Raw genomic sequence first — 26,381 nt, 5'->3', positions numbered from 1 at the left:
ATTGGGGGGCCGTGGGCTGGCCTTGGAAGGACAGTCCTGCTGCTGTAAATGGCACCCGAGAAGACGCGTGGGGAAGATTTCGCTGGTGTAGGCAGGAGGGGGAGATGCAATATGCAAAGGGATGGAGCGGGGTGGGACCCATCTATCCATCCGTCCATCCATCCATGCACTTAGGTATGGATTTATTAATTTCTTTTCTTTTTTTCAGCAGGCATTTGAAGGCTCTAAGCCTGGTGCTGGAGTTACAAACACAGGACACTCTCGTGTCCTGCTCTCTCATGGCCAAGAGTGACATAAACAGAGATTCATTCCACAGTGTGAAAATCACCAAGGTGAAGTGCATGCGGGTGGAGAGGAGGGCAGAGATTTGGGAGCAGGGCTGGGTGACCAGGGGACGCTCCAGAGTTCACCTTCAGGCCAGCTCTTGAACTAGGGGGGCTGAAAGGGCTGAGTTACTGTCCACATGAGAGTCCGGCATGGACGAAAGTGTGGCCCGTGGCAGGACGTCCTCCAGGTGGACGAGATGACAGGTGCAGGTGCTGATCACCCGGGGCCCCGGGGACCTGGCTACGGGATTTTCACTTTATTCTACAGGAGCTGGGGCCTTACGAAGGGATGTGATAACAGTCAGAAGTGCATTTTGTAAAATCGTTCTGCAGGGCTCTTTGGTGGACGAGGAAAAGAGGCCAGATGGGAAGCAAGTGTCCAGGCAGGAGGTGCCGATGCTGAGCTGAGGGGAGCAGTGTGGAGGTCAGTGGCAGCTGCTCCCCGGGAAGAGGCTTTGGCAGGAGGTGAGGGAGAGACATGGACGGAGGTGAGACAAGGCTGAGGGGCTGATGCCGGGACCACCAGGAGATCCGGAAAACAGGCCGCAGGTGTGACAGGTATGCTGGGTGGGTAATGGATGTTGGTGAGTATTGTTCAGGTTTAGGGGTCTGTGCACATTCAGGTGGGGAGGTGTCACAGACAGTTGTAAACACGTCTGAGCTCAGGAGGGAGGAGGGAGACACACGGGGGTGATGGGCAGCACAGACATGGGGGTGATGGGCAGTAGCCATAGAAATTCTCTGGAAGCCCTCTGACGAAGTCCTAGCTTATTAATTGGCATCTCTACAGCACATCACAGTGTTGGTTCATATTAAGCTTGTGATGAGCTCAAAATGTAGGACTTTTCCATCAGAACTGCCGACAGTTCAAGTCTCTGCCATCGCATTCCTGGACGACTGATCCTTTGAGTTCAAATGCACGACCTCACGTCTGGTTGTCTCTAGTCTGACTCTGGCCCACGGGGCCCGGCTGATGTGCGGCCCTCTGAGTCCTCTGGCCCCTGCCGCCATGGTGCGGTCCCACTGGCGGGGCTGTTGACCAAGCAGGTCCCTGCGGCTTCTCCGGGTGTGGCCCTGACCCTGGGAGCTCCTGCCTGCAGCTCAGCGCCCCCCAGTTCTGTGCGTGGGGCACAAAGACGCCACCTGCTCGAGGGGCAGTGGTCGTTGTCATGAGGTCCCTGAATGAGTGTGTGGGCAGAGGTCACAGGTCATGTGCCTTGGCCGTCCTGGACGTACCCACCTGACTGTGGTTTCGGGCCCCCTTTCCTGTCCCTGGAAGAGTTTTAAACTGGAAGGACGCTTAGACGGCCCGCTGTGTTGAAGGGAAAACAGGAGTCAGAAAAAGCCCCGCTCTCTGCCAGGGACTGTCCCAACCCAAATCACAAGACAATTTCTTTGTTATTTGTGGAAAGATGGTGAGGAATGGTATAAGTGGTTAAAATCTTTTACTTCGTCTTTCTTAAACATCACATTTTCAGAGACTGGCAGGCAAATTAGAAGGGAAGAGCAGGCATGTGGGTGGCGTGTGGGAGCCCAGTTTGAAGCTGTGATGTCTGTTCCCCAGCAGCACATGGGTTCCAGGTTTAGATGCTCCCCAAGATTCGCCCCAGTTTGGGGCGTTCGACCTCGCCAGTCCTGGCCTAGTTGTTGGGGGCAGGGTGTGCGGCCAGGATGGCCCGGAACCAAGAAGGCCGTGGAAATCCAACCGCCTCTGCACTTAGCAGCTAACTTCTTTTACATTAGCCAGGGGCAAGGAAAAGTTTGTTTTTTTTTAAATTGGGGTAGAGTTGTTTTACAATGTTGCGTTCGTTTCTACTGTACAGCGAAGTGGAGTTCCCTGTGCTGTACAGCAGGTTCTTATTACTTATCCATTTTATACCTATTAGTGTACACATGTCAATCTCAATCTCCCAATTCATCCCACCTCCCTCCCCGCTTCCCCACTTTCCCCCCTTGGTGTCCATACGTTTGTTCTCTACATCTGTGTCTCTATTTCTGCCTTGCAAACCAGTTCATCTGTACCATTTTTCTAGGTTCCACATATATGCGTTAGCATACGGTATTTGTTTTTCTCTTTCTGACTTACTTCACTCTGTATGACAGTCTCTAGGTCCATCCATGTCTCTACAAATGACCCAACAAGGAAACGTTTTGTCGACAAGGAATATCTCCTGTGGTTGGTTAGCAGGTTAAAAAGTTGTGAGTCAGGCATAAACAATTTCTCCTTCAGTTTGCGTGTCACGCAGACCATGAGATGGGCAGACGAGGCCAAAATCGATTAGAAGTGAGGAGCAGCTGCCCCTGTGTGGATCCTCAGCGTGTCCTTCCCGGGACTTACACCCCCTCCCCCCGGCCCTGTCCCCCCACCCCCACCCCATCCCATCGCCTCTGGCTGCTGGTCCACTCACCTTGTCTTGCTCTGTCCACCGGGATCCGGGCAGCAGTGCAGCGTCAGTGCCCTGGCCCTGGGGGGGTGGGAGCGCACACCCCTCCTCCCCCTCCTGCAGGTGAGGGTGGTCATGATGGCCCCCTCCCCCAACAAAGCTATCGATGCCCCTCGCCGAGCCGTGGTCCCCTGTGGTCAGAGGGCCGCTCAGCCTCGGGCTGCCTTTTTGAAGGGACCTGAGCTCCCTATGGACACTCCGGCCCAGTGCAGGCAGGGAGGGGCTTCGGGAGGGCCTTGGAGAGAGGTGCTGCCTGGGAGCGGGGTGGGTGGGTGGGGAAGGTTCCAGGAGGTGCTCCTGTGGTCAGAGGGGAGGCATGCGGCGTGGGCCCTGATGCACCAGCGTCTCCTCCGTCGTGCCAGCCGGGTTGGTTCTGTGCGGCCTCCACCCCATCACTCGGTGCAGGTCCTTCCTGAGGGGTTGGCTCAAAACAATAAACACTGAGTCAATGTGCTCGGGGCATTTTCACCTTTCTTGGTCTCCAGCTTTGTGAGACAGAAAGACGGCCTTGGCTCTTCCACAGCTCAGGCTTTCCCTGGGAACAGGAAGCCGTCTGGGTTTCGGCGCTGGAGGGGTGCTGGGCGAGGTCCCACGCCAGTGCACACTGTCTTTATTTCTGTAGCTCTACAGTAATGCTTATCATTGAAAATAACTGTATTGTAAAGATAAAGTGCATTTTGTGTGTGTGTGTGTGGTACGCGGGCCTCTCACCGTTGTGGCCTCTCCCGTTGCGGAGCACAGGCTCCGGATGCGCAGGCTCAGCGGCCACGGCTCACGGGCCCAGGCGCTCCGCGGCGTGTGGGATCTTCCCGGACTGGGGCACGAACCCGTGTTCCCTGCGTCGGCAGGCGGACTCTCGACCACTGCGCCACCAGGGGAGCCCCTTGCTGTGGTTAACTTGCGCTTCCTGGTCATGATGACGCCTGGCTTCTCTACTATGCTGCTGCCATTTTTCACATGATCTCCTGTCAACTCTCTGCTCAAGTCCTTTGCTCTCCCTTCCTTAACGTCCCCGTTCAACCCCTCGTCCTGCTCTTCACTGGATGAGGTAGGTGGACGCAGAAATCAGTGGTGAATTGGTACTGACGGCAAGAAAAATTTGGAGAAATATGTTAATTCCAGAAGCTGGGGAAGTTCTAGTCCAATGCTGTCTTTACCTTCTCTTTGGTCGTTTCTGGTTTTTCGAGGCCTCTCTCAGTCGGGAGTTATTCTGTCCTCTTCATGCTTTTACAATACACCTGTGGGACCTCTGTCTGTCCACCCACACATCTGTCCACGCGGTGGCCTGCTCGGGGAGAGGCAGTGCCTGGGCTCTCTCCCTGTCCCTGCTGGTCTTGGGATGGGACCCTACTGGGCACCCCTTTGGTCCTCCCGGCCCCTGTCCTACTGCAGGCTGCGACCAGCCTCATACAGCCCTACATGGCCTGGCTCTGTCCTCTCGTTCCAGTGGTCCCCAACCCCCGGGCCGTGGACGGGTACCGGTCCACGGCCCGTTAGGAACCGGGCTGCATAGAAAGAGGTGAGTGGTGGGCGAGTGAGTGAAGCTTCATCTGCCGCCCCCCATTGCTCCCCATCGCTCACATTACCGCCTGAACCATGCCCACACCCTGTCCATGGAAAAATTATCTTCCACGAACCCGGTCCCTGGTGCCAAAAAGGTTGGGGACCGCTGTCCTGCTCGGTCCTTCTCTGATACCTCAGTGAGGGACATCCTGGACCCATGTGGCCCCCACACATCCCTCCTGGACATCTGGGGCAGGACAGCCTTCCAGGGAGCCGAGGGGTAGACGAGGGGGGTCGTGAGGCTTCTCACCCAGTGCCCCTCCGATTGAGTGTCTGGGGGCCTGAGCTGCGGCCAAGCAGCAAGGTGGACGTTCCCTTCCCTCTCTCACCCCCGCCCCTCACCCCTGCTCCTGGGATCACAGCCCCACATGCCCTTGACTCAGACTCTGCTTTTGGAGGCTGCAGGCTGAGGGAGTCCAGAATGTGGCGCCTGATCCTGCTTCCATGTGGAAAGCCCCGCAGTGGCTGACCTTTAGAACAAGATGCCGTGTTACAGTACGGCTGCGGGGCTCCCCCGGGGCCAGCCCCTGCCTCCCTCCACCACCCCTACTTCTCTAACAGAACCCAGACTCCCCTCAAAAGGGATGCACAGTGAATTCCGCTTGGGCTGCGGGTGGCAGGGAGCTCAGGGAAGTCTTCCCGGGAGAAGGATGCTTGAGCAGCCTCTTGAATTGTGTCTGTGGAGTTGTAGGGGTCATAGTGTAGAGGTCATGTTATAGGGGTCATAGTGTAGCGGTTAGGGTGTAGGGGTCATGTTTTAGGGGTTAAGGTGTAGGGGTTATAGTGTAGAGGTCACAGTGTAGGGGGTCACGGTATAGGGGTCAGAGTGTAGGGGTTATAGTGTAGAGGTCATAGTGTAGGGGTCACGGTGTAGGGGCCAGAGTGTAGTGGTCATGGTGTAGAGGTCATGGTGTAGTGGGTTAAGGTGTAGAGGTCATGTAGAGGGGTAGGGTCTAGAGGTCATTGAGTAGGAGTCAGAGTATAATGGTTAGTGTGTAGGGGTTATGAGTACAAGTTTGGAAGTCAGACTGTTGATTTCAGCTCCAATTCTGCCCCCCTCCTAGCTGTGTCAAATTACTTACCTCTCTGAGACACAGTTCCTTCATCTGTGAAAACAGGTTGTCGCCCACATCTACGGTGTAGGATTGCTATGGGGTTTAAGGGGTGGCTGGTGTACGCTGCCTGGCACTTGGTGACTGGTCAGTGCTCTTTGTATGTGCTAAGTGTGTTTTCTGAGTGGGTTCCCCCAGGGCCTGAGTGTTGAGGCCATTCACTCACTCAGTAGAGTATGTCCTCCTAAGGATGGAGACCTGTGTTAAACACCCAGGAATTACTGCTCTGCTCAGGAAGCCTGAGGATTGAGCAGATAATGAGTCATGCGCTGCGATGAACGGTACTCCAGGTGGGGTCTACAAGAGTGTCTGGTGCAGCCCAGAGGTTCTCAAAGTAGCGTCCCCAGAACAGCTTCAGCACCACCTGGATATTTGTTAGAAATGCAGATTCTTGGAGCCCGTCCCAGACTTGCTAGATCAGAGGCTCTGGGCTGAGGTCTCCCAATCTGTGTTTTAACCCGCCCTCTGGGTGTTCTGGTGACCTAGAAAACCCCTGGGGGGCAGGACAATGCAGCATCCTGCCCTAAGGACCCAAATAAGACGAGGCTTACTTCCCCAGTAAACCAAGTGTTCCTGCCCTGCGCCCATCCTGATTTCCACCCTTACTCTTGGGATGGCCATTGACTAGTCACATCTCTCAGGCTGACCTGGATACTCTCTCCACTCTCTGCCTCTGTCCTGTGTCTGCCATGTCACCCTCGCTGGAGGGAATGCACTGGAATTTCCAGGGGCTGATAAAGATGACAAGACAGCTGCCGCTACTCTTTGGACAGAAAAGCTTGTCCCCATAACCAGCAGGGCCAGACTAAGAGAGAGGATTTAGATCTGTGTCTGTCCATGGGTGCAACGCCCCTAACGCAGATACAGTTTCTGGAAGTCTCCATAAGCTTCGTCAGCCCAGGCTGACCCCCAGTGGCTGAGGAGAGAGGAGGCCCCGGAACCAGACCCTAAGATGGTTCATGGGCAGGTGATTTCTGAGGAAGTGCTCCCAGGTGAAGCTGGCAGGGAGTGGGGGAGGCGGGTGGGAGGGGAGAGGCTGCCAATGTGGGCTGACCCCACGGGGAGATCTCTGTCTTGCCTGGGTTCCACCTGTCTTTGGCCACGGGAGCACAGTAAAGAGGGGACCCTGGTCTTCTCTAGGGAGACGCTGGTCATCTCTTATCTAATTGTTGCCCATCCACCTCCCCTGCCACAGTGACACAGGCTAGTGGAAAACTGTGAGGATGATCCCCAAGGCGGAGGTGATTGATGCTCATACTTGATCCTTGGGGAAGATAAACCAATAGCAGGTACGAAGATTCAGGCGGATGATGTCTTAATAATAGCAATAAAGAGCAGGGGTACTTCGTTCCCCTGCAAAGCACCCCAAACGGACACACTTACCTGCTCTTTACAAACAAAGCACCAGTGGGTGTTTGTCCAGTAGAAGGACCTTATCGCATGTTGGTCACGACCCAGAGCACGTGTCTCTGGAAGGCCCCATAGCCAGGTGGCATTAGCAGATGGTTGGAATCGTTTCTGAGTTGGGAGGCGGCCAGCCCTGGGCTCCTGTGGCTGCACCATGTGTGATTTCAAAAGGAAAACCCAACAAGGATCTCTGCAGTCACTGGAGCCGGGGCTCGTGGCCGTTCAAGCAGCATGTTTTCCGGAGAGGTTTTACCATTAACCTTCAATTTTGCGCATACGTTCAGGCCGTCTCGTTCAAACAAGGGCAGTAAAAGACATATTTCCAAAGAAATCAAGGACTGTGTCTGGGGGAGAGGACAGACTGGCAGATGGGAAAACTGCTGGTTGGGGTCACATATGCCCAGATTTTCTGCAGCAGGAAAGCACCCCAGAGGGTCATCTCACTCGGGCATTTCGGATGTGTTCCCGGGTCCTGGGAGGGCGACACCGAAGGGGCCGGGCTAGGGTGGGTGGAAGAAAGCTCTCACTGTATCAGAGGTGCCCATTTACAATTTCTACATGTGTGCCTGCCGTGGACAAGCCGGTTTGACTTCAGTGCGTGCAGGGCTTTGCTTGAAAACATAGTTCTGCTATGAAAACGTTAGAAAAGCACCGAGCCCATTTCCTCCTCTCCCTTTGCACTGACGAACCAGAGGCACAAGAGGCTCAGCAAAGCACATCGCTGGTTGCCCTGCGAGACGGTGACAGACACCAGCCTTAGCAACGCCAGTCTGACTTTTACTCCACCAAGTGATTATCTGATTAAAAACTTGGCAGGTTCACTTGAAATGGGACATCGGACCTCCAGAAACATACTGTCCTGAGGGGGGGCAGCCATGGGCTGGCGTGGAGCCTGGCTCTTCCTGAATACAGGGTCTGGTCTTTCCCCTGAATCTTCCCTACATCGAAATCTGTCCTGTCTCTGTCTTTTTTGGACTTAAGCCTTTATTTGTTTGAAATCGGCTTGAAACACCTGCTGTGCCTTTTCCATCATCGTCACCAGCTCATTTGCTCGACGTGTTAGGGTTTACGACAGCTTTTCCAGGGATGGTCCACACTAGGTTAACAGTAGTGCCGTGAAGCAGGTTGTTATGTCCCTAATGGATCCGAGGTGACTTGTCTAACTTTTCTCCACCCGTAGGTACTGGTGGCAGCGGACGTGCGCCCCAGAATTGTCTCCTACTCATTCCACGGCAGGCAGAAGGCTCGCTCCTGTAGGGTCGGCTGCTTCTGTTGGCTCCTTATTCAGCAAATACCTCTGGCATGTCTGCTCTGTTGCAGGCACTGTTCCAGACACTGGGGGACAGCAGAGGACAGAGTCCCTGAACCCAAGGGTCTGGACGCCAGCGGGGCTGGTCTTCAGAATCCCTGGGCCGCCTGCGTTGATACCCACCTGTGTTTAACCACCGAGTTCTAGGCTCCAGGGGTGTCCTGCAGTCTTCTCTCCTCCACTTACCTGGCACAGGAAGGTCCCTAGGGCCAGATGTCCAGACCATCCTTCGCTCCCCACCTTCCTGGTTTATCTCTGCCGGCTCTTCTCTCAGGAAGGGAATCCACAATTTCTTATGCCTTTGGGCTCATTGCCCGTTTGTTTTACTTGAATTTTAGAAACCAGGGAGGGTAGAATAGTCCTCACTTTCTTCACCAGCTCCCCCATTGCAGACCCTGAGTACGTCCTGTCTGTCTCTGGAAGACAGTCCCCCGGCTGGACCCCTGTCAGTGGCTGAGCCCCCATCTGTGGGCCTGCGGTGCCGTGGGGACGCCTCGCTGATGCAGGACGTGTGGCCAGCGGCTCCCAGGCCAGGGGCTCCGGAGCCCAGCGTGGAGGGGACACGTGGGGCTGGGCGGAGGAGGGGCACCAGTTTCTCCCGGGAGGATGAGGCAGCTGAGCGGGGACCAGGACAGCGGCTGGGGGATACAAGGTCCCGTAATATTGCATTGACTCAGCCTTCAGTCTGATGGGTAAGGCCCTCTTGGTAAAATGTGTGTGGCTTAAAACCGAGACTGTAAACCAAATAGGAATTTGGTTTGCTTCACGAGTCAAGATAATTGTACTTTGAAAAATGTTTTCAACATAACATTAATTTTGACCTTTATGTGAAGTGTGACGTGTGTTTTTAAAATGGGTATTCATGCGTGACACATTTTCCATTATCACCTTATCAGATTTTCTGAGTTGCTGCCGCAGTAGATTGGTCAGGTGTTTAACATAAGCAATCAGTTATTTTTATGCTCCTGCAAGGACAGGTTATAGTGGGGATTGAACGGAATTTTATTTTTTTTTCCTTCCAGGAGTCTCAGGAACAAAGGCCACGGGAGGGTGGTGGGTCCTGACCCAGGACCCGCTGGCTGGGATGGAGGGATGGAAAGTGAGGGAGGGGACAGCAAGGCATCGGCCCGTCAGTGTACTCCTCACTCCTGCCCCTGGAGGGGCTTGTGGCGGGACCCGGCAGTGCTTTCCTGTACGCTTTGATCTAAGATCTCCTTGTGAAATACCTGAAACGCAGGTTGAAGATTTTTGTGGATTCCCGCTGCAGCCACTGGCTTCCTGAGCTGACTTTCCCTTCTGCCAGAGCTGTCCCAGCCCAGGGACTGAGGGGCCCAGAAGCTGGGCTCTCTCCCTCCAATCCCCATTTCTAGTCGGCTAAGGGCTCCTTCTGGGGATCCACCCTCTGTCCCTTCCCGCCGGACCCCACGATAGGAAAGCCCTCAGGCAGGGTCTCCAGGGCCCGCAGGGGAAGCTACGGATGTGCCAGGAGCCAGGAGAGCTGGGGTTTGTGGCCAGGGTACCCTAGGCACCATCGTTTTTATGGGACAATTTGGGAACATGGTGACCGGTGTAAAACCTTTGGGAATTAGTATGGAGCAGAGTCTATTTAGATGGGAAAAAAGTATATTGTCTGTGCTTCCAGTTAACTGGGGGACTCAGGGACTAGAGGATTGGGATAAAGCCACGTGACCTGGATTCCCATTTAACAGAACAAGCACACGCACTGCATTGTTCTAGCCGTCCACACTCCGTTTTCAAAATCACTTGGCAGCAATAGTGGCCTTAGCTGCTGAATACATATGGTTACTGAAAATCTAAAATAATACATTATAAACTATTTAAAGCAGTAAGAGAATTCACACTATTAGGAGCTTGGAGGAAATTAGCCATCTTTAAATACCTCAGTAAACAAAGACTGCATTACACTTCGTAAGCACAAAGATTGCAGGGACTGCTTTGTTCATTTCAGAGGAGAGACACCAAGCACTGTTTGGTATTCGGGTATTTGCCCGCAAGTGTTTAGGTGCTTCTTTGGGGAAGAGAACCCGAGATCTTTCCACTGAGAGGCAGTCTGGGCCCGGCGCATGGGAGGTGGTGGTGTGTCTGGGGGGGTGTGGGGTGGGAAGAACGGAGCTGGAATCCAGCGGGAATTCTTTCCGTCTCACCTCACTGTGTGCACTTGCATCCCTTTCCCGTCCTTTCACAGCCTGGTTTCCTTTTCGGGAATTACACTTTCTCCAAGGGGCCAGCGTAGGGGCCAGTTCAGGCCAAGCCGCAGTGTTTGCATCTTGAGTCAACAGTGGCTGCTATATCCACCCCAGTGATGGCAGCCGGGAGAGATCACCCACTGCAGTGAGTATCCTTTTTTCTCCTTGTCCCCGGGGCGCCTGTCCCCAGCCTCGCCCCTGGACCTATGGGCTTCTGATAACTTCCAGTGAATTCTCTGGGTCGGAGCAGTTCTTACGAGCACTGAATTCTGGCTGATATACTTCCCCACCACCAGCTGCTCTATAACCCACGGCTGTGACGGTCCTTCCATCCTTCTCACGTCTCGTCGATGTGATGCACGCGGTCTGTGATTTAGGTTTGAGGACTCACATCATAGCAGATGTTGCCAGGGGCCTTCCCTTACCTCTGTAGCTCATGCCAGCCAGACTCCACTGCCAGCACCTATGTCTCTCGGCCCCCTGCGCTCAGGAGCCCCAGACGTTGTAGGGCAGACACAACTGTCCCTGCTGTGCCCTTTCTGAAGTCCAGTTGCCAATGCAGCGCAGCAGCCATACTGAAATTAATGGTGCAAAGCGTGATGAAGCAGTGCTGAAATTAATGGTGTGAAGCGTGATGAAGCAGTGCTTCCCACCATTAACTTCTGGATGGCTGTTGCGCTGCATTGGCAACTGGAACGGGCTGGGGTGGGGCGAGAGCTGGGAGCAGGGAGGGCACCCCCGGTCATCCCAGGATGAGCAAGGCCAAAGGTACATGGGACAGAGCAGAGGCCCCTGGGTGGGAAGTGGCCAGGCTGGGCTGGGGCTCAGAAGCCACCCTAGGGCCTCTGGATGTTTCTGTCTTTTCTGCAGTGGGGAGGGGGGAGGCAGGTGGAAGCCAGCCTGTGGCGAAGCTCCATGGTTTGTTACAAAAGTGCCAACGTAAACAACTGCACCCGAGGAGCCTATGTTTGGTGTAAACCCTGGAGCAACTGAATTCCTGAAGTTCAGAGATGCACATGTTACTCCCCACATCTGTCCCTTCACTGGGATGGAAGCTGCATGGCTGCCCTGGTCTCTGTCACATCTCAAAGGGGGGAATTGTCCACCTGGAGAAACCATGATCTGAGGGCATGTGCCTGGAAGCCCTTCAGGTGTCGTGCTCAGCCCTGGGTGGGTGCACCAGCTCTCACACGGGGAGAGGTGCGGGAGCGGGGGGCGTCCACGCCCCCAGCAGGGATCGCAGACGCTGTGGCCCGTCCGAGGCAGGGTGGGAACAGACCCCAGAGCAGAGTCCCTGGTAAGGCCAGTGCCGTGCTGGACTCCAGGCCCCATGGGCCAGTCAGGGGCCCAGCGGGACATGGAGGGTCCTGACGGTCACAGGCGTCGGCCCTGGGGTCCAACAGGAGTGGATGCAAGGCCAGCTCTCCTTGCGTTTGGGATGTAGAGTAAGACTCTTGAGACCTTATTCTCACGAGCAAATGGGGTGATAATTGTCCCCAAACCACAGAGTTGTTGTGGGGCTACAGGGGACCTGTGACGTGCCCTCAGGTGCACAGCGTGTGATGGGTGCAGCCATCCTCCCTAGTGGTTCTTTTCCTGCTCCTTCGGTGATGACCGGGGCTTGAGGGCAGGATGTCTGGACACTCCCTGCAGAGGAGCTCCATAGACCCCGGGGCTCCTGGAAGCAGTTTGGAGAAGAAGGCTTTGCCTGACTCCCTTGTGGACAAGGGTGGTGGCTGGAGCCCAGAGGTGAGGGACTGTCCCCACCGCTGGGCTAGGGACCGAGGCTGTGTGTGTTTCTGAGGCAAGGGCTTGTTCATACTGCACTGCGCGTGGAGAGACCCTCAGAGGCTGGGACGCGACCTGCCTTTGCTGGGCTGCGGCTGGTGTGGAAACGCATCCCTATGGTTTCCTCCTTTGCGCTGAAGAGTTGGCCTTTGATAGTGTGCACATTCAGCTGCCTTCTTTTGTTTGGATCTAGTTCATGCATTCATTCAAATATATGTTGGGTAGCTCCTGTGTGCTAGGAAATTTTCTGGGTGCTGGGGGAGAAAGTGGTGAGATAAATGGACAAAAATCCTTGTCTATGAAGAGTTTCATCCCAGTGGGAAAGGAGGAAGACTGTAGACAAGACAAATAAGAACAGGGCACAGGTTGTTGGGAACTGGTGAGTTCTAGGAAGAAGAATAAGGAAGGAGATAAGAATTGATGATGGAGGGAGGGAGGATGGGGGAGGGACAAGGGCGGCGTCCAGGCAGAGCAACAGCAAATGCAGACGCCTCCCCGGCTCCGTGTTCCGTGGTCCTGGTATGGGCAGACGTGTGGGGGGGAAACAGCGACTGAGAGTTCAGGGCAGTGGACGGTGGTGCTCTGGGCGGCGGGTCTGGACGGGGTCCTGCCATGGCCGTGGTGAGCGCGGTGGGAATGGCTGCTTTGCCCAGGAGAGTGACTGCTATGTTGTCCAACCTCCCCTGCAGAACAGGGCCAGGAAGCATGAGGCCACCCACGTCCCCTCCCTGACCACTCAGTGCCACAGCCTGGTGGGCTGGTGTCCTCCCCGTCCCGCCTCCCATCTGCTCCGGCTGCGTCTCTGGTGTGTCTTCCCAGACAAGCCTCTTGCCCTCACGTCCTGCCTCAGGGTCTGGTTCTGGGGAGACCCAGCCCGGATGCTGTGAGCATCACCCTCGTGGCTCCGTACACGCACACAATGCGGTGACTGTGGCCTCGGGTTGAGGGCCCCTCCGCCACGCAGGTGGGCGCTGGGGTCTGGGAACACAGCCCGTCCTCACAGAGTGAGAAGCCCTCTGTGCTCCTCGCCGGCATCACACGTGGGAGTGTGAACTGGGCCAGTGTGAACTGTGAGCCCTTAGCACCCCCGTCTCTGCGCTGAGCTGCGGTCTGCTGGGGGCGGGTGGTGGCTCTCGTGCGCTGTCCCCAGGCATGGGGACTTGGTTAAGTACACACACTCGGTCACCTCACTGTGCAAACAGGTACTCCTGAGGGAAATACCTTAGGGACTTTTGCTTTAGGCCACAGAGAGCAACCCGGTTTAAGTGGCGTGAGCAGAGGCTTGTTTAGAACTAGAACCTTGCGAAACTGGCTCTTTGGTGGGACCCTCGCCCCTCACTTGGGACGTTTCCGTCCAGGAAAGGAACACCTCTGGCCTCTCATTTCCCCCTTGCTCCTTCCTCCCCCGGTGATGAGGGGCGCTTTATTGGGTTGGACAGTGTAGGGAGAAGGAATCCGGCTCCTTCTTGCCTTGGTTTTAGGGCTGTACTTCCCTGCAGGGAGTGGCTGGTAAGCACAGGGCACCCTGCCCAGGCCGAGGGCTGTGCGCTCAGCGCTCCTGTCACTGGTGGTGAAGGGCCTCTTCCAAGGCTCAGGACACGGAAGCTTGTCTGCGCACCTTGCATCTTGGCTGCGTCTCCAGGATGGGTGGTGCTGGTTTCTGACGACTAGATTGGCAGTTGATGTGTCTCAGTTGGTTTTGAAATTGGTAATTAGTGTGACTCTGTTGGTTCTGAACTTGAGTGGGAAACAGAGGCACACGATCCATGGACCCCTCTGAACGTGAGCACGTGAGCTTTTCTTGTGGCTGCTGCACACGGGGGCAGCCTGGCTGGCTTCTTGTGACAGGAGGACACTGGTGGGCGACCTTCATTTCCCCCGGTGATGTGTGCTGTGGCGGGAACATGGCAGCGGGTCCTGCCAGCCCTGCCGAGGCCGGGCCACCTCCGGGTGACCAGGTGGCCCCCCCATCAGCCTTGGAAAGTCGCTCCTGTTCCACAGCTGCAGGGGTGCTGGGCGTTACTGTCAGCCCCAACGTGTGAACAACCAGAATTTTGGGAAACTTTTCCAAGGAACTCCTCCAGGGTATGGACAGTTTCTCCCATTCATGGGGTGGAGCTGCCCCAGGAAGCCAGGAGACGGGCCCCAAGTCATCCATGGCATCCTCCCTTCACCCAGCCTGGAGGAGATAAACTGTAACAGCTAAGACAGAAACTCAACAAAAGCAAGCAAAATTTTGATGTAAATGCCGTTTTGGAGAACTGATTAATATGTCAAAATATTCAGCTCCCAAGGTGTGTCATAAAAATAACCAGAGTTCTCTGCAATTTCGTGATTTAACATTCAAATGAATGATCTAAATTCCATTTCATCAACTCCTTTTCAAACCTGTCTCCTCTTTCCTGGGGTTTTGGGCAGCTTCTTTGCTGGACCCTGAACTGGTGCGGGCCGGAATTCCAGGGGGTAGGGGGAACAATGGGTTCTGGAGAAACCCCGGTGTGGCGGGGGGCAGGCCGTATGTTAGCCTAAAAGGAGAGATGTGCCTTCGTACAGTCCTGTCCTTTGTTTCCAGCACAGAGAGGAGGCCAGGGACAGGGTTGCCAGGCAGTCACAGCCGCTGCTCCTGGCGGGAGCGGGATGGTGACCCGTGTGAGGTCATCCTCTGGTTCATGCATCCTGGCCGAGTCTCCCCAGAAGGCAGTGCCTGAGACATACAGAGCCTGCTCTCACCTTTTATGGGGGCTGGAGGTGTGATCCCGGGGATACGAGGCAGTGGGGGTGGGGAGGGAAAGGGGAGCAAAGGTGAAGGCCTGAGCACTGGGTGTGTCTGCCCCTCAGAGAGGCTTTAGGACCCACGGTGGAGGGGCAGGGGCCCCACCTCCCATTGCCCGTGGCTCCAGTTACCGTCCTGCCTCTGTGTCTTCAAAGAGCTGTGAGTCTGGGCATCAGACGCCCCTAACCCTAACTCCCCATCCCCCCCCCGCACGGCCGTGCCTTCCAGCCCGGCAGCTGCAGGGAACCTGGGGAAGGCAGGGCGGCAACGGACAGAGGCCCCCGCGGCAGCCGAGACCCAGCTCCACGGTCAGGAGCCCCGTCGGAGGGCATCTGGCACCGCGCTGCTTACACGTGGCTCTAGAAGGACGCCGACGGGGGACTGGTTGGGAAGCAGTCAACCCGCAGGACAGAAGGAACCCTTGAGAATCAACGGCTCGCGGGCGCCGCTCAGGGATGGAGTTGACACGGGTACCGTGACCCTGGCGTCCCTGCTCGTGGAGTCCGGGGGTGGGGTGAAGGGCAGGGGCCTCGTGGTCCCTTCATCTCGGGGAAGCAAGGGGCGCTTTCGCTGCATTCGAGCCGAGGGGGAGTCCCGGGGGCGGGAGCGCCCTCCGCCCACAGCGCTTTCACACCTGCACCCACGCAAGGCAGAGTCAGCTCGGGTTCATTATTTGATCAGCCAAGGGCACGACATTTCCCCAGGAGCGTGGGGCCCGAGGGGTGGGAGGGGTAAGGTGCTCCATGTAGACCAGCACCCACCCCGCCCCCCACCCCCCACCCCGGCCCGCACGGCTGCAGGATCCCCGAGGGGTCCTCAGAGAGTCCAGGGGTGGCAGCTGAAAAGACCAGCGGAGGTCGCACTGGGAGAAGAAGTCTGGGGCTGAGCTAGGGGCTCTGATGCCAGGCCAGAGCCTACTGATGTTGCCCTGCGGACCCTGGACCCCAGCTGGTGGATGGACACCCCCATCCCCGCCTCACCAGACCGCCAGGCCCCAGCCCGGGGGGGTTTGCTAATTTTTCACGCTATTTTCTTGCCGCACGGGCGACCTCAGAACCCTTCCCCACAGCACTCCAGGTGGCTGGCGTTGGTGTGGCCATCACGAGCTGCCCTGCTGTCGCTCAGGGGAGCTCTTGTTGTTTCCCAGCAGAGGAAAAAACCAGAAAAAGCATCCGTGAGCTAGAAATAGAAATTGAGGCCACTAAGCAAATGTCCAATTATCTTTCGAGATGGTGCCCAAGTGCCGTCTGCCTGCTGATCTGCAGCCTTTTGGAGCGGCCAGCTGCCTGGCTGGGCAGTGACTGTCTGGGGACGGCAGCCGAGGGCTAGCCAGGCTTAGTGTCCTGGCCGGCGTACATTTCAGTGCATTAATGTGAATAAAGCACGCTTGCTTCCACGTGCAGCCAGACACGTTTTATCAGTATCTCTCTTTCCCGGGACAGGAATATTCCCGTACTTGTCTCACCCCAGTGCCCCAGCCTGCACATTGCAACGTGAATGGCGGAATCTGTACAAAGCCCTGGGACCTGCCTGCATCTGGCCGTGACGCTGCTTCTCTCCTTTAGACACAGCCGTTAAATTGCCATTTTGTGGCGGGGAAGCACTCTCCCAGGAAAATTAGCAGAGAAAATAGGCAGCACCGTCCTCACTATACTCGCGAGATGACGATGGGGTTGCACAGCGGGGCCACTACTGGGGAACCAGCGCGGTTGCTTTGTGTTCACTGAGAACGGGAGCTTTCGAGCTGTGTCTCATCCGCTGGCCTTGCAGCATTAGGATTCGGGCTCAGAGCCCTCGCAGTCAGGGACCCGGGGCTGGGCTCCTTCCTCACCTGCTCAGAGAGGCTGTTGCACTCACCAAGCGACTTCCCAAATATCTGCTGGTGGTCAGCTGCGGTGGCTGCCCTAAGGAACGTGACTCTCTTGCTGGGGTCCTGACCCCAGCCCTGGAACATGTCTTAGAAAGGGTTTTGTGGGGTTCCCCAGTTCAAAGGCCTGTCTGAAGGATGCTTGGGTTAAAATTTCTGGGACAGCTAAATGGAAGATTTGACACGGGGCCTGTTTTTAAAAGTCTGAGCTGATTGCTGCTACGGACACATGATCCCTGTCATCATTGCTACAGATAACTGGTAAAGTGAACAGCCAATATTTGTTAAGTACACATGGGCCAGCCTGGGTCACAGAACTGGCGGAGGTGGCCCCACCAGACAGCTCTCTAAACAAGGCGTTAACTGTGTAGATGATGAAGCTGAGGCGTGGATGTTAAGTCACGATTCAAATTCAAACATATACGAGAGGAAGACTCGGAATATAACCCAAGTGTCTGGCTCTAAACCCAGATTCTCAATCACCCCATTACATGCCCCCCTTCCCTTCCAAGAGTTGAAGATTAAAGGAATCAATACACACAACACCTAGGTTGCTGCCCAGCATACCCTGACCACTGAATAGATGTCAGCTCTTTCAGCATCACTGCCACCATTGTTGTCCCTGGAGTAGCTAAGGGGGCAGAGAGTTAAACCTGGTCATTTGGCCATACATGGGGAGAGCCTGGCTGCAAAAATGCCAACACAGAGGGAATCATAACCCTCCCCCATCCAAAAAGGGGAGAACACAAGAAGAGCTTCCCAGTGACAATGAGTTCCTGGAGGCAGCCATGCCTGATATCCACTCCTGGAGTTTTCAGTGCTATGTGCCAATTGCACCTTTGATTTCTTTGTTTAAGCCAACTCGAATTGGGGAGCCCTCGCTTGCAATCAAAAGAGTTCTAACATGTTCAAGCAGAGACATCCTCACCTTCCCTGCAACTCCCACAGCCTGTGTCTATCATTTATCCCCTTAAGAGCCATATTTTCTAAGTCCAAAATCATGATTAATGCCTTGACAAAGAGTTTCTTTTCCTGACCTGAAAATTTCATTACAGGAATTTAGTGGTTTATTAAAGGGTCACCTTGGTAAAAGAGCCACCATCCCCTGATTACAGGCACCGTGAATCTGGAGCAGCTCAGCCCCTTGGCCACGGCCATTGTCTCTCTCTACTTCCTACTGCAGGGACCCACGTGCTGGCTGATTTAACCTTCCTGGCTGCAGGCATAAAGTCGGGTCTGCATCTGACTCATTTTTGTGTCCCCAAAGGTGGCTTACATGTAGTCCCATAAAAGGCAGGTTTTTCAGTAAGTGTTGATACACAACGTTGGTGTGGTTTTCTGGGAACTTCTCTTAAACTATCAAATCCCAAGACATCAGTAGATTTTTTAATCTGCTTTTCCAGACCCCAGAAACACTGCAAAATTAATTAAAGGGACACAGTTCATGCTTTCCCAACACACAACTTAAGCATCTGATTTGGAGCCCCAAAACATTAATCTCTAATTAGCTATATGCTCCTGACACCCATAATGTTGCAATGATGCTAATGCATGAGGTTATTAATTATATCTAATTATTCAATTAACGAATAGCAAATACCAGTGGAGATGAAAGTCTGTAAGTGATTGATGAGAAGACTCCAGTTTGACAGGCTTGGAGCTGCTTAGCGGCAAGAGAGAGGATTTCTGGGGCACTGAGTGGCCTTCGTGGAGGGGGAGGGTACTCACCTGGCCTCCCCAGAGATGGAGACTCGAGGCCTGGAGATCCAGGCTGTTTGTGGGCTCAGAGCTTGCCCTGCCAGGTGGGGGTGTGCCCACCTCTCTTTCCCAAAGCTGGGGGGCCCTGGGCCCCAAGCCCAGACCTGCCCATGGTGGATGGGGCTGTCCTGGCCTCTTAGCAGGTGGGGGCTTAATACACAGTGACTCAGGAGTTCCTGGATGCTTCCTGGGCCTTGAGTAAGATACAGAGAAAGTCATGGGTCCGAGGGAAATGTGGACTCAATGTTAACTTGGGGATAAGCAGCAGATGTGAATTCTCACCTGGGCGCTTGCACCCTGGGGTACACAGACCAAGGGGACAGATTTCCAGATCTTCAGCGTCCACATGCTGGCCTCCTTAGTCAATCAGGGGACACGCAGGACCCGTGTCCCTTTCCCCCCTAACGGTGCCCACTGGCCCCTCATCTCTCCTATTCTGGAAAGCAGGGCCGCCGGAAGATGGCAGGTGAGCGCGGGGACCCTTCCCACATGAAACCTTCTCGGTCTGGAGAAGTGCTGGGAGGGTCTGCATCCAGAGATGTGGGCAGTGGAGCGCGGAGCTGGTGCAGACTACAGCCAAAGGCAGCATTGCTCTTGGGGGACAGTCCCGTGGGCGTGAAGCAGAGAGAACGTGAGTAAGAAACATTGAAATTAATTGTTTTCATGAATTTAAAAGTATCAGCTTTCTCCCTGATTTTGGCAATGCTTATCATCTGGGTATGTCATTTGGCCAGAAAGAAAAGTATCTTTGAACAGCCAGAGCAGTGATGCTTACAGCTTAGTAAGATTATGTTTTTCAATGTATTTTGAATTTGGGGTGGGGAATAACCATTTTTTTTCAATATAAACACAAGCTAAAACTTGCTGATTACAATTAAAAAATTTATTTTATTTTATTTATTTTTTATACAGCAGGTTCTTATTAGTTATCTGTTTTATACATATTCGTGTATATACGTCAATCCCAATCTCCCAGTTCATCCCACCATCCACCTCCCACCTCCCCCCCCTTGGTGTCCATACATTTGTTCTCTACATCTGTGGCTGATTACAGTTTTGTGTGCATTATTCTAAAGGAAGCTGAAACCCAATTTTCAAATCATAGAGTGAAATATTTATTCAAATTATAGTCAATCCTAATTTTATCAAAACAAATATTTACTAAATTTACTGATTCCTATTCTCATTAACAAAAAATAAAATTGTAAGCAACCACCAAAAACCTAACCCCCAAACCCTTAGGTTTTTAGCATTTTCACCTTCTGTTTTTCTTAAATATAAAAAGAAACTATGGTCATTATGTCTCAAAGTAGATAAGGCTGTTTATGATTTTAATAGATCATTCTTAATTATTCTCGAGGCTTCTATCACATGTACTATTTCATAAATAATGTTTCCTACATAGGGCATTATGACACTGCATAATGACAAATCCAATAATGAGAAACAGGCTTTAGGCTTATTTTCACAATCTATTATAAAATAAATATGAATTGATTATATTAGTTTTTACAATGTTTTAAAATATACTTTCAAAATATTATAAATTATACCTAAAATACGCATTATTATTATTTTTTAAATAAACTTATTTATTTATTTTTTTGGCTGCATTGGGTCTTTGTTGCTGTGCGCGGCTTTCTCTAGTTGTGGAGAGCGGGGGCTACTCTTCCTTGCGGTGTGTGAGCTTCTCATTGTGGTGGCTTCTCTCGTTGTGGAGCTCGGGCTCTAGGCGTGTGGGCTTCAGTAGTGGTGGCTCGCGGGCTTCAGTGGTTGTGGCTCGCGGGTTCTAGAGCGCAGGCTCAGTAGTTGTGGCGCATGGGCTTAGTTGCTCCGCGGCATGTCGGATCTTCCTGGACCAGGGCTCGAACCCGTGTCTCCTACATTGGCAGGCGGATTCTTAACCACTGCGCCACCAGGGAAGCCTTCCAACTTCTTATTTGACAGAGGAGGAAGCTGAGCCCAGAGAAGTAACATGATGGTCAAGGTTACAGGTCTCTTGAAGATACCTTGTCAAGGAGTAGAACGAGCGATTGTTTGTGGTTCGTGGGTAGAAGGGAAAGTAAGGATTCTCCTCCCGTTAATCCAGTGGGGAAGGCGGGTTTGTAAATGGACCAGACTTTCCAATTAAAAGGCAGAGAATGGAAGAACAGGACAAACACCATGATCCACTGATAGGATGACTAAAAAAGACATATTTGAGATTTCAAGACGCAAATCGATTGAAAGGGAAAGGATGAAAAAAGATATTGCCTGCAAATAGCCACCCAAAGAGAGTTGGAGTAGCTGTACTAACAGCAGACAAGGTAGAATTTAAGGCAAAAATTGTTGCTAGGGAAAATTGTACATTTTATAATGAAATAGAAAATCCATCAAAACGATGTAACAGTGATAACAACAGAGTCCCAAATATATGAAGCAAAACAGGCAGATTTAAAGAGAGACTTCAATACCTCATTTTCAATAATGTATAGAACAGCTAGACAGACATCAGCAAATAGACTTCCAATACCATGAAACAATGTTACCTCAACACGGCACCCAACAACAGCAGAAGACACATCCTTCCCAAGCGCATGGAACATTCCACAGAGTAGACAATATATAAGGCCACAAAAGAAGTCTTAGTGCAGTTAAAAGGGTTAAAACCATACAAAGTATGTTCTCTGGCCACAATAGAATGAAATTAGGAAGCGATACCAGAAGGAAATTTGAAAATTTCACAAAAGTGTGGGAAATAAACAGTACACTCCTAAATGACCAATAGGTCAAAAACAACCAAAAGGAACTGAGAAATACTTTGAGATGAATGAAAATGAAAACACAACATACCAGAATTTATGGACACAGTGAAAGCAGTGTCAGAGGGAAAATTATACCCATAAATGCCTACATTAAAAAAGAAGAAATATCTGAAGTCAATAACCTAGCCATTCATCTCAAGAAACTAGAAAAGGCAGAGCAGCAGCAGGAAGTAAATAATAAAGATAGATGGAAATACATGAAATAGAGGACAGAAAGACAGCAGAGAAAATGAGGCACGAAACCCAAAATCGGTTCTTTGAAAAGAGGAACAGAATTGACAAACCTGTAACTAGAATGATCAAGAAAGGACGAGAGAGACACAAATTACTAAATCAGGAATGAAAAGGGGACATTATTGTGGGCCACCCAGAATAAAAAAGGCTGTAAGGGGACACTGTGAGTGTGTGACAACACGTTAGATGATCTATATGAAATGGACACATTCCTAGAAAGACACTAACTGCCCAAACTGACTCAAGAAGAAATAGAAAATCAATAAATTTACATAACAAGAGATTGAATTGGTAATACAAAAGCTTCCCACAAAGAAAAACCCAGAACGAGAAGGCTTTCCTGGTGAATTGTTGACAAGTATGAAGAAAAATAAAGTGAGCATTCAGTCTGGGCAAAGAGGAAAAAACAACAAAGTTGTCCTTAGAAAAGGCAAGACAGGAAATTAAGGACAATAAAAGCAGGACCTGGTGAATTTGAAAACAGAAAATGAGAAGTAAAAAATAATCCCAAGTTGACTTGAAGACACACGTGTGTGGATACTCACAAACTCCCGTGTGTGCGTTGCCACACACACACACGTATGTACACGCACAGTCGTACAGTAAACTCAGCCTCATAAGAGGACAATTCAAAATGAGAAAGTGGAGAAACCACAGATGCAGAAAAAACATTCAGATTCAAATTGAAAAGGATACTTTGCTTAGCTCTATGTAAATAAACTTGAAAACTCATGGGGACTGGATGATTGATTCCAGAAGACCCAGGAAACTAACAGGTCGGGGGCCATGTCCAAAGCTGAGCAGTCGTTCAAATGACCCTCAAGAAGCATCGGCTGTGACAGGGGCAATGGCGCACTGGAGCACGCCTGCATTTAGTGTGTGGAGCTGCTGCCGTAAGCTGTGTACATATGCACACAAGACACCATTGTTTTCTGGGCACTTGGGCATACAGGTAGGAAGAAGCTGAGTTTCCACTGCACATCCTTTTGATCCATCTGGCTGATTTTACCATGCTCTTGTCATTTTTTTTTTTTTTTTGCGGTACACGGGCCTCTCACTGTTGTGGCCTCTCCCGTTGCGGAGCACAGGCTCCGGACGCGCCGGCTCAGCGGCCATGGCTCACGGGCCCAGCCACTCCGCGGCATGTGGGATCCTCCAGGACCGGGGCATGAACCCGCGTCCCCTGCATCGGCAGGCGGACTCTCAACCACTGCGCCACCAGGGAAGCCCTCTTGTCATTTTTTAATGAAAAAAAAATGGGGAAAAATAGTTTCACAAATGCCAAAGAGGTCTCCCCATGCCTATTATTAAAAACACCCCCAGATACAAGGCTGAGGAAAACTTGGGATGTCATCCGAGTGTGCTGAGTGTCCTGACTGGTGTGTAGATGTTGGTCTCCTGTAATGACCCCACGTGTCCCACTGGCCAAGTACTCTGTTGGCAGTGATAATACCCCGGGCTTGTGGCCCAAAGTCTCTTTTTGCCAGTGGCGGTCCTAACCCGTTCTTTTTTTTTTTTTTTTTTTTTGCGGTACGTGGGCCTCTCACTGTCGTGGCCTCTCCCGTTGCAGAGCACAGGCTCCGGACGCACAGGCTCAGCGGCCATGGCTCACGGGCCCAGCCGCTCCGCAGCATGTGGGATCCTCCCGGACCGGGGCACGAACCCGTGTCCCCTGCATCGGCAGGCGGACTCTCAACCACTGCGCCACCAGGGAAGCCCCTGACCCATTCTTTTACCACGAAATAATAAAGTTGGCTTGGCAGAATGGCTTCTGAAAGGAGAACAGTGATGCATGCCCATAGCTGTCAGTCTTTAGCAGAAATTTGTCATATTTCTGCTAAGAATTAAATTCATTCTCCATTAAAAAATACGACTAAAAGAATTAATTAATTTTCAATGTAATGACTGAAGCAAGCAAATCTTGCATAACAGTGAGGGTGTCTGAACTTCTAATGAACTGTTTAAAGTGTTTGAGTGTAGTTGAATTCAATTCTCTGATGATAATTGCAAAGATCCGAGACTCCCCCAAAGGAGCCGTTTGGTGAGATACTCTCCAAGGGAACTGATCTTGAGACTAATGAACAGGGGCGTCAGAGTCAGAGGCCATAGCAGACTGTTGTCTCTGTGGCCCCCATGGTGACCTCACGCTCCATTAACCTGGGGCTTGGCCAGGCGGTTGTTTAGGGTGGGGCATTAGCAAGCGTGAGCTTGGTAAGTGCTTGCACGTTGGGGTTTGTCTTCCTGGGACGCTGCGTCGTGGAAGCCAGCTGCCATGTACAAAGGACAATGGTTCAAGGCCACCTGTCGTCAGGAAGCCCAAGTTGCCCAGTAGAAGGTCAGATGGAGAGAGCTCTGTGCCATCCACTCCCAGCCATGTCAGCTGTCCTGGCTGAAGCCCCGCGGCCCAAGTGCGCACTAATTGGAAGGAAGAAGTGTCCAGCTGAGCCCCGGCTCAAATCCTTTCTTGTTGCGTAAGCCGCTAAGTTTTGAAGTGTCCTGTGCAGCTTAGACAAGGGCCAGAGGTCCAAGCTGAGACGCACCTTGAGGAAAGGGAGAAGAGGCAGGAAATAAATACACCGAGAGCGATGATGCTGTCGTTGTAATGCAGTCAGAGCTCCGACTGCTTCACAAGGACTCTGAAGTACAGTGTAGCAAAGATCCTTATGATTCAAGTGTGGTCCCCATGCCAGCAGCACTGACATGCCGGGGCGGCTTGTTCATTTCTTAAAAACCCCAAACCTCGGGCCCTGCCCCAGCCCTGCCGAATCAGAACCTGCCTCTCCACGCGATTTCCAGGTGCTCCATGAGCACGTTCACATCTCGGGTTCTGGGTCGTGAGCCCTGGGGATGCCATGCTCTGGGCTGCGAGCAGGTCGTGACCGTCTGCACACAAATGTATTTCGAGGTGTTGGTCTCCCTGGAGACTTCTGCAAGGGAGTGATTCATCCACTGAAGGTCTCACTGCCCCCACGCACGGAATAATCAGCACTCATGTTCCCAGCTACCAGCGTACGTTTCCAGGCCATGTGGCAGTCATCAGAAAAAAGTCAGTAAAAGAGGTCTTTTTTCACTGTCAACGCAGAGGCACTGTATTCACCAGGAAAGTGACTGCCTGAGAGGAGGCTTGGGGAGGGGGGACAATGGCAAGGGCGCAATGTCTCTGAGCCGCTGGATCAAGCAACTGAAAGGCTGGCCCAGTGCCTCCTTGAAGACTGCACAGAACTGACCCCCATCATGGGTCAGAACACAAAGGCCAGGCCCTGCCCTTCAGACCCTGAGCCAGGGACAGGGGTGTACCAGAGAATCTGCACATCTCAGGACACTACAGCGTCTGCAGTCTTGGCAAGTGGTTCCAGGACCACCCTTCCTACTTTAATCTGAGAAGTAAAGATTTGATGGTACCAAGCAGCGGTGTGCTGTGAACCAGCAACGTGGAACGGAAATAACCCAGAAAACCCCCTGATTTGCAGCGTCTCCTCATTTCTGCAGTGTAGACACTCTGACCACCGCAGACTCAAAACCACTAACAGTTTAACACCCAGCTCCCTAAACTGAACCTGTCCGAGCCCTAGAAGCCCGGTCGGGGAGCAGGTTTCTTGTGCGGTGCCTCTGCGGAAGGGGATGCTGCCGCCCCTCCAGGCAGGTGCCTGCTCACGGGGCGACTGGCACACACCCCCTCCCCTCCTGATTACAGCCCCCTGGGAAGGTGGGATGAAGGAATTCAGGGCTAAACTCCCGCCCAGGGCCAGGACGGGTTCTATGTCACGGATGGCGCCCAGGGTCTCTGTGGGGCGGCTGGCCCTAGGGAAGATCCCTGGCGCCAGCATCTTTTCACAGAGCGAAGAGCCTGGGTCTCTCCCTGGAGCTCTATCGCCACCTGGCGGCAGGGTCCCCCTGTGTGGGTGCAGGCGACGGCGCAGTTGCTTCTGGGATTCAGATGGTGCGACCTGGGCACGTGGTGGGTGAGCTTTGATCCACAGAAGATGGAAGCCACATGGTCCCAAAGAAGTCCCAGGAGGCCTGTGCCCTGTGCCCAGCCGCCGGCCCCTGGCCTGGTCTCTGGCTCCCCTGCCTCACGGCTGCGTCCTTGAGGTGCATTTGTGTCAGAGCGATGCAGTTGTCCCAGGCTGTGCTTTTTTTTTTTTACATCTTTTTTGGAGTATAATTGCTTTACAATGGTGTGTTAGTTTCTGCTCTATAACAAAGTGAATCAGTTATACATATACATATGTTCCCATATCTCTTCCCTCTTGCGTCTCCCTCCCTCCCACCCTCCCTATCCCACCCCTCCAGGCGGTCACACATCACCTAGCTGATCTCCCTGTGCTATGCAGCTGCTTCCCACTAGCTATCTACCTTACGTTTGGTAGTGTATATATGTCCATGCCACTCTCTCACTTTGTCACAGCTTACCCTTCCCCCTCCACATATCCTCAAGTCCATTCTCTAGCAGGTCTGTGTCTTTATTCCTGTCTTACCCCTAGGTTCTTCATGACATTTTTTTTCTTAAATTCCATATATATGTGTTAGCATACGGTATTTGTCTTTCTCTTTCTGACTTACTTCACTCTGTATGACAGACTCTAGGTCCATCCACCTCATTACAAATAGCTCAATTTTGTTTCTTTTTATGGCTGAGTAATATTCCATTGTATATATGTGCCACATCTTCTTTATCCATTCATCTGATGATGGACTTAAAAAATAAATAGAACTACCATATGGCCCAGCAATCCCACTACTGGGCATATACCCTGAGAAAACCATAATTCAAAAAGAGTCATGTACC

At 52.7% G+C, this 26,381-nt stretch overlaps 1 protein-coding gene across 6 annotated transcripts in view; it reads left to right on the top strand.

Annotated features, from left to right (window-relative positions):
* Positions 1-26,381, top strand: part of APMAP (adipocyte plasma membrane associated protein) — a 95,661-nt gene that overhangs the window by 58,157 nt on the left and 11,123 nt on the right. For 2 of the 6 annotated variants that reach the window (XM_067707408.1, XM_067707406.1), the window contains one exon: positions 19,002-19,185. The exons of 3 other annotated variants lie outside the window; for them this stretch is intronic. In XM_067707408.1, coding sequence (XP_067563509.1) covers positions 19,002-19,185 — 184 coding nt within the window. Of the gene's footprint in view, positions 1-211; positions 308-19,001; positions 19,186-26,381 lie in introns of those variants that run through there. One more of the 6 variants, XM_067707410.1, reaches the window with a different exon arrangement.

The sequence above is a fragment of the Pseudorca crassidens genome, chromosome 15 (genome assembly GCF_039906515.1).
Source record: "Pseudorca crassidens isolate mPseCra1 chromosome 15, mPseCra1.hap1, whole genome shotgun sequence".
Lineage (NCBI taxonomy): Eukaryota > Metazoa > Chordata > Mammalia > Artiodactyla > Delphinidae > Pseudorca > Pseudorca crassidens.
This window is presented reverse-complemented; position numbering and strand designations above follow the sequence as displayed.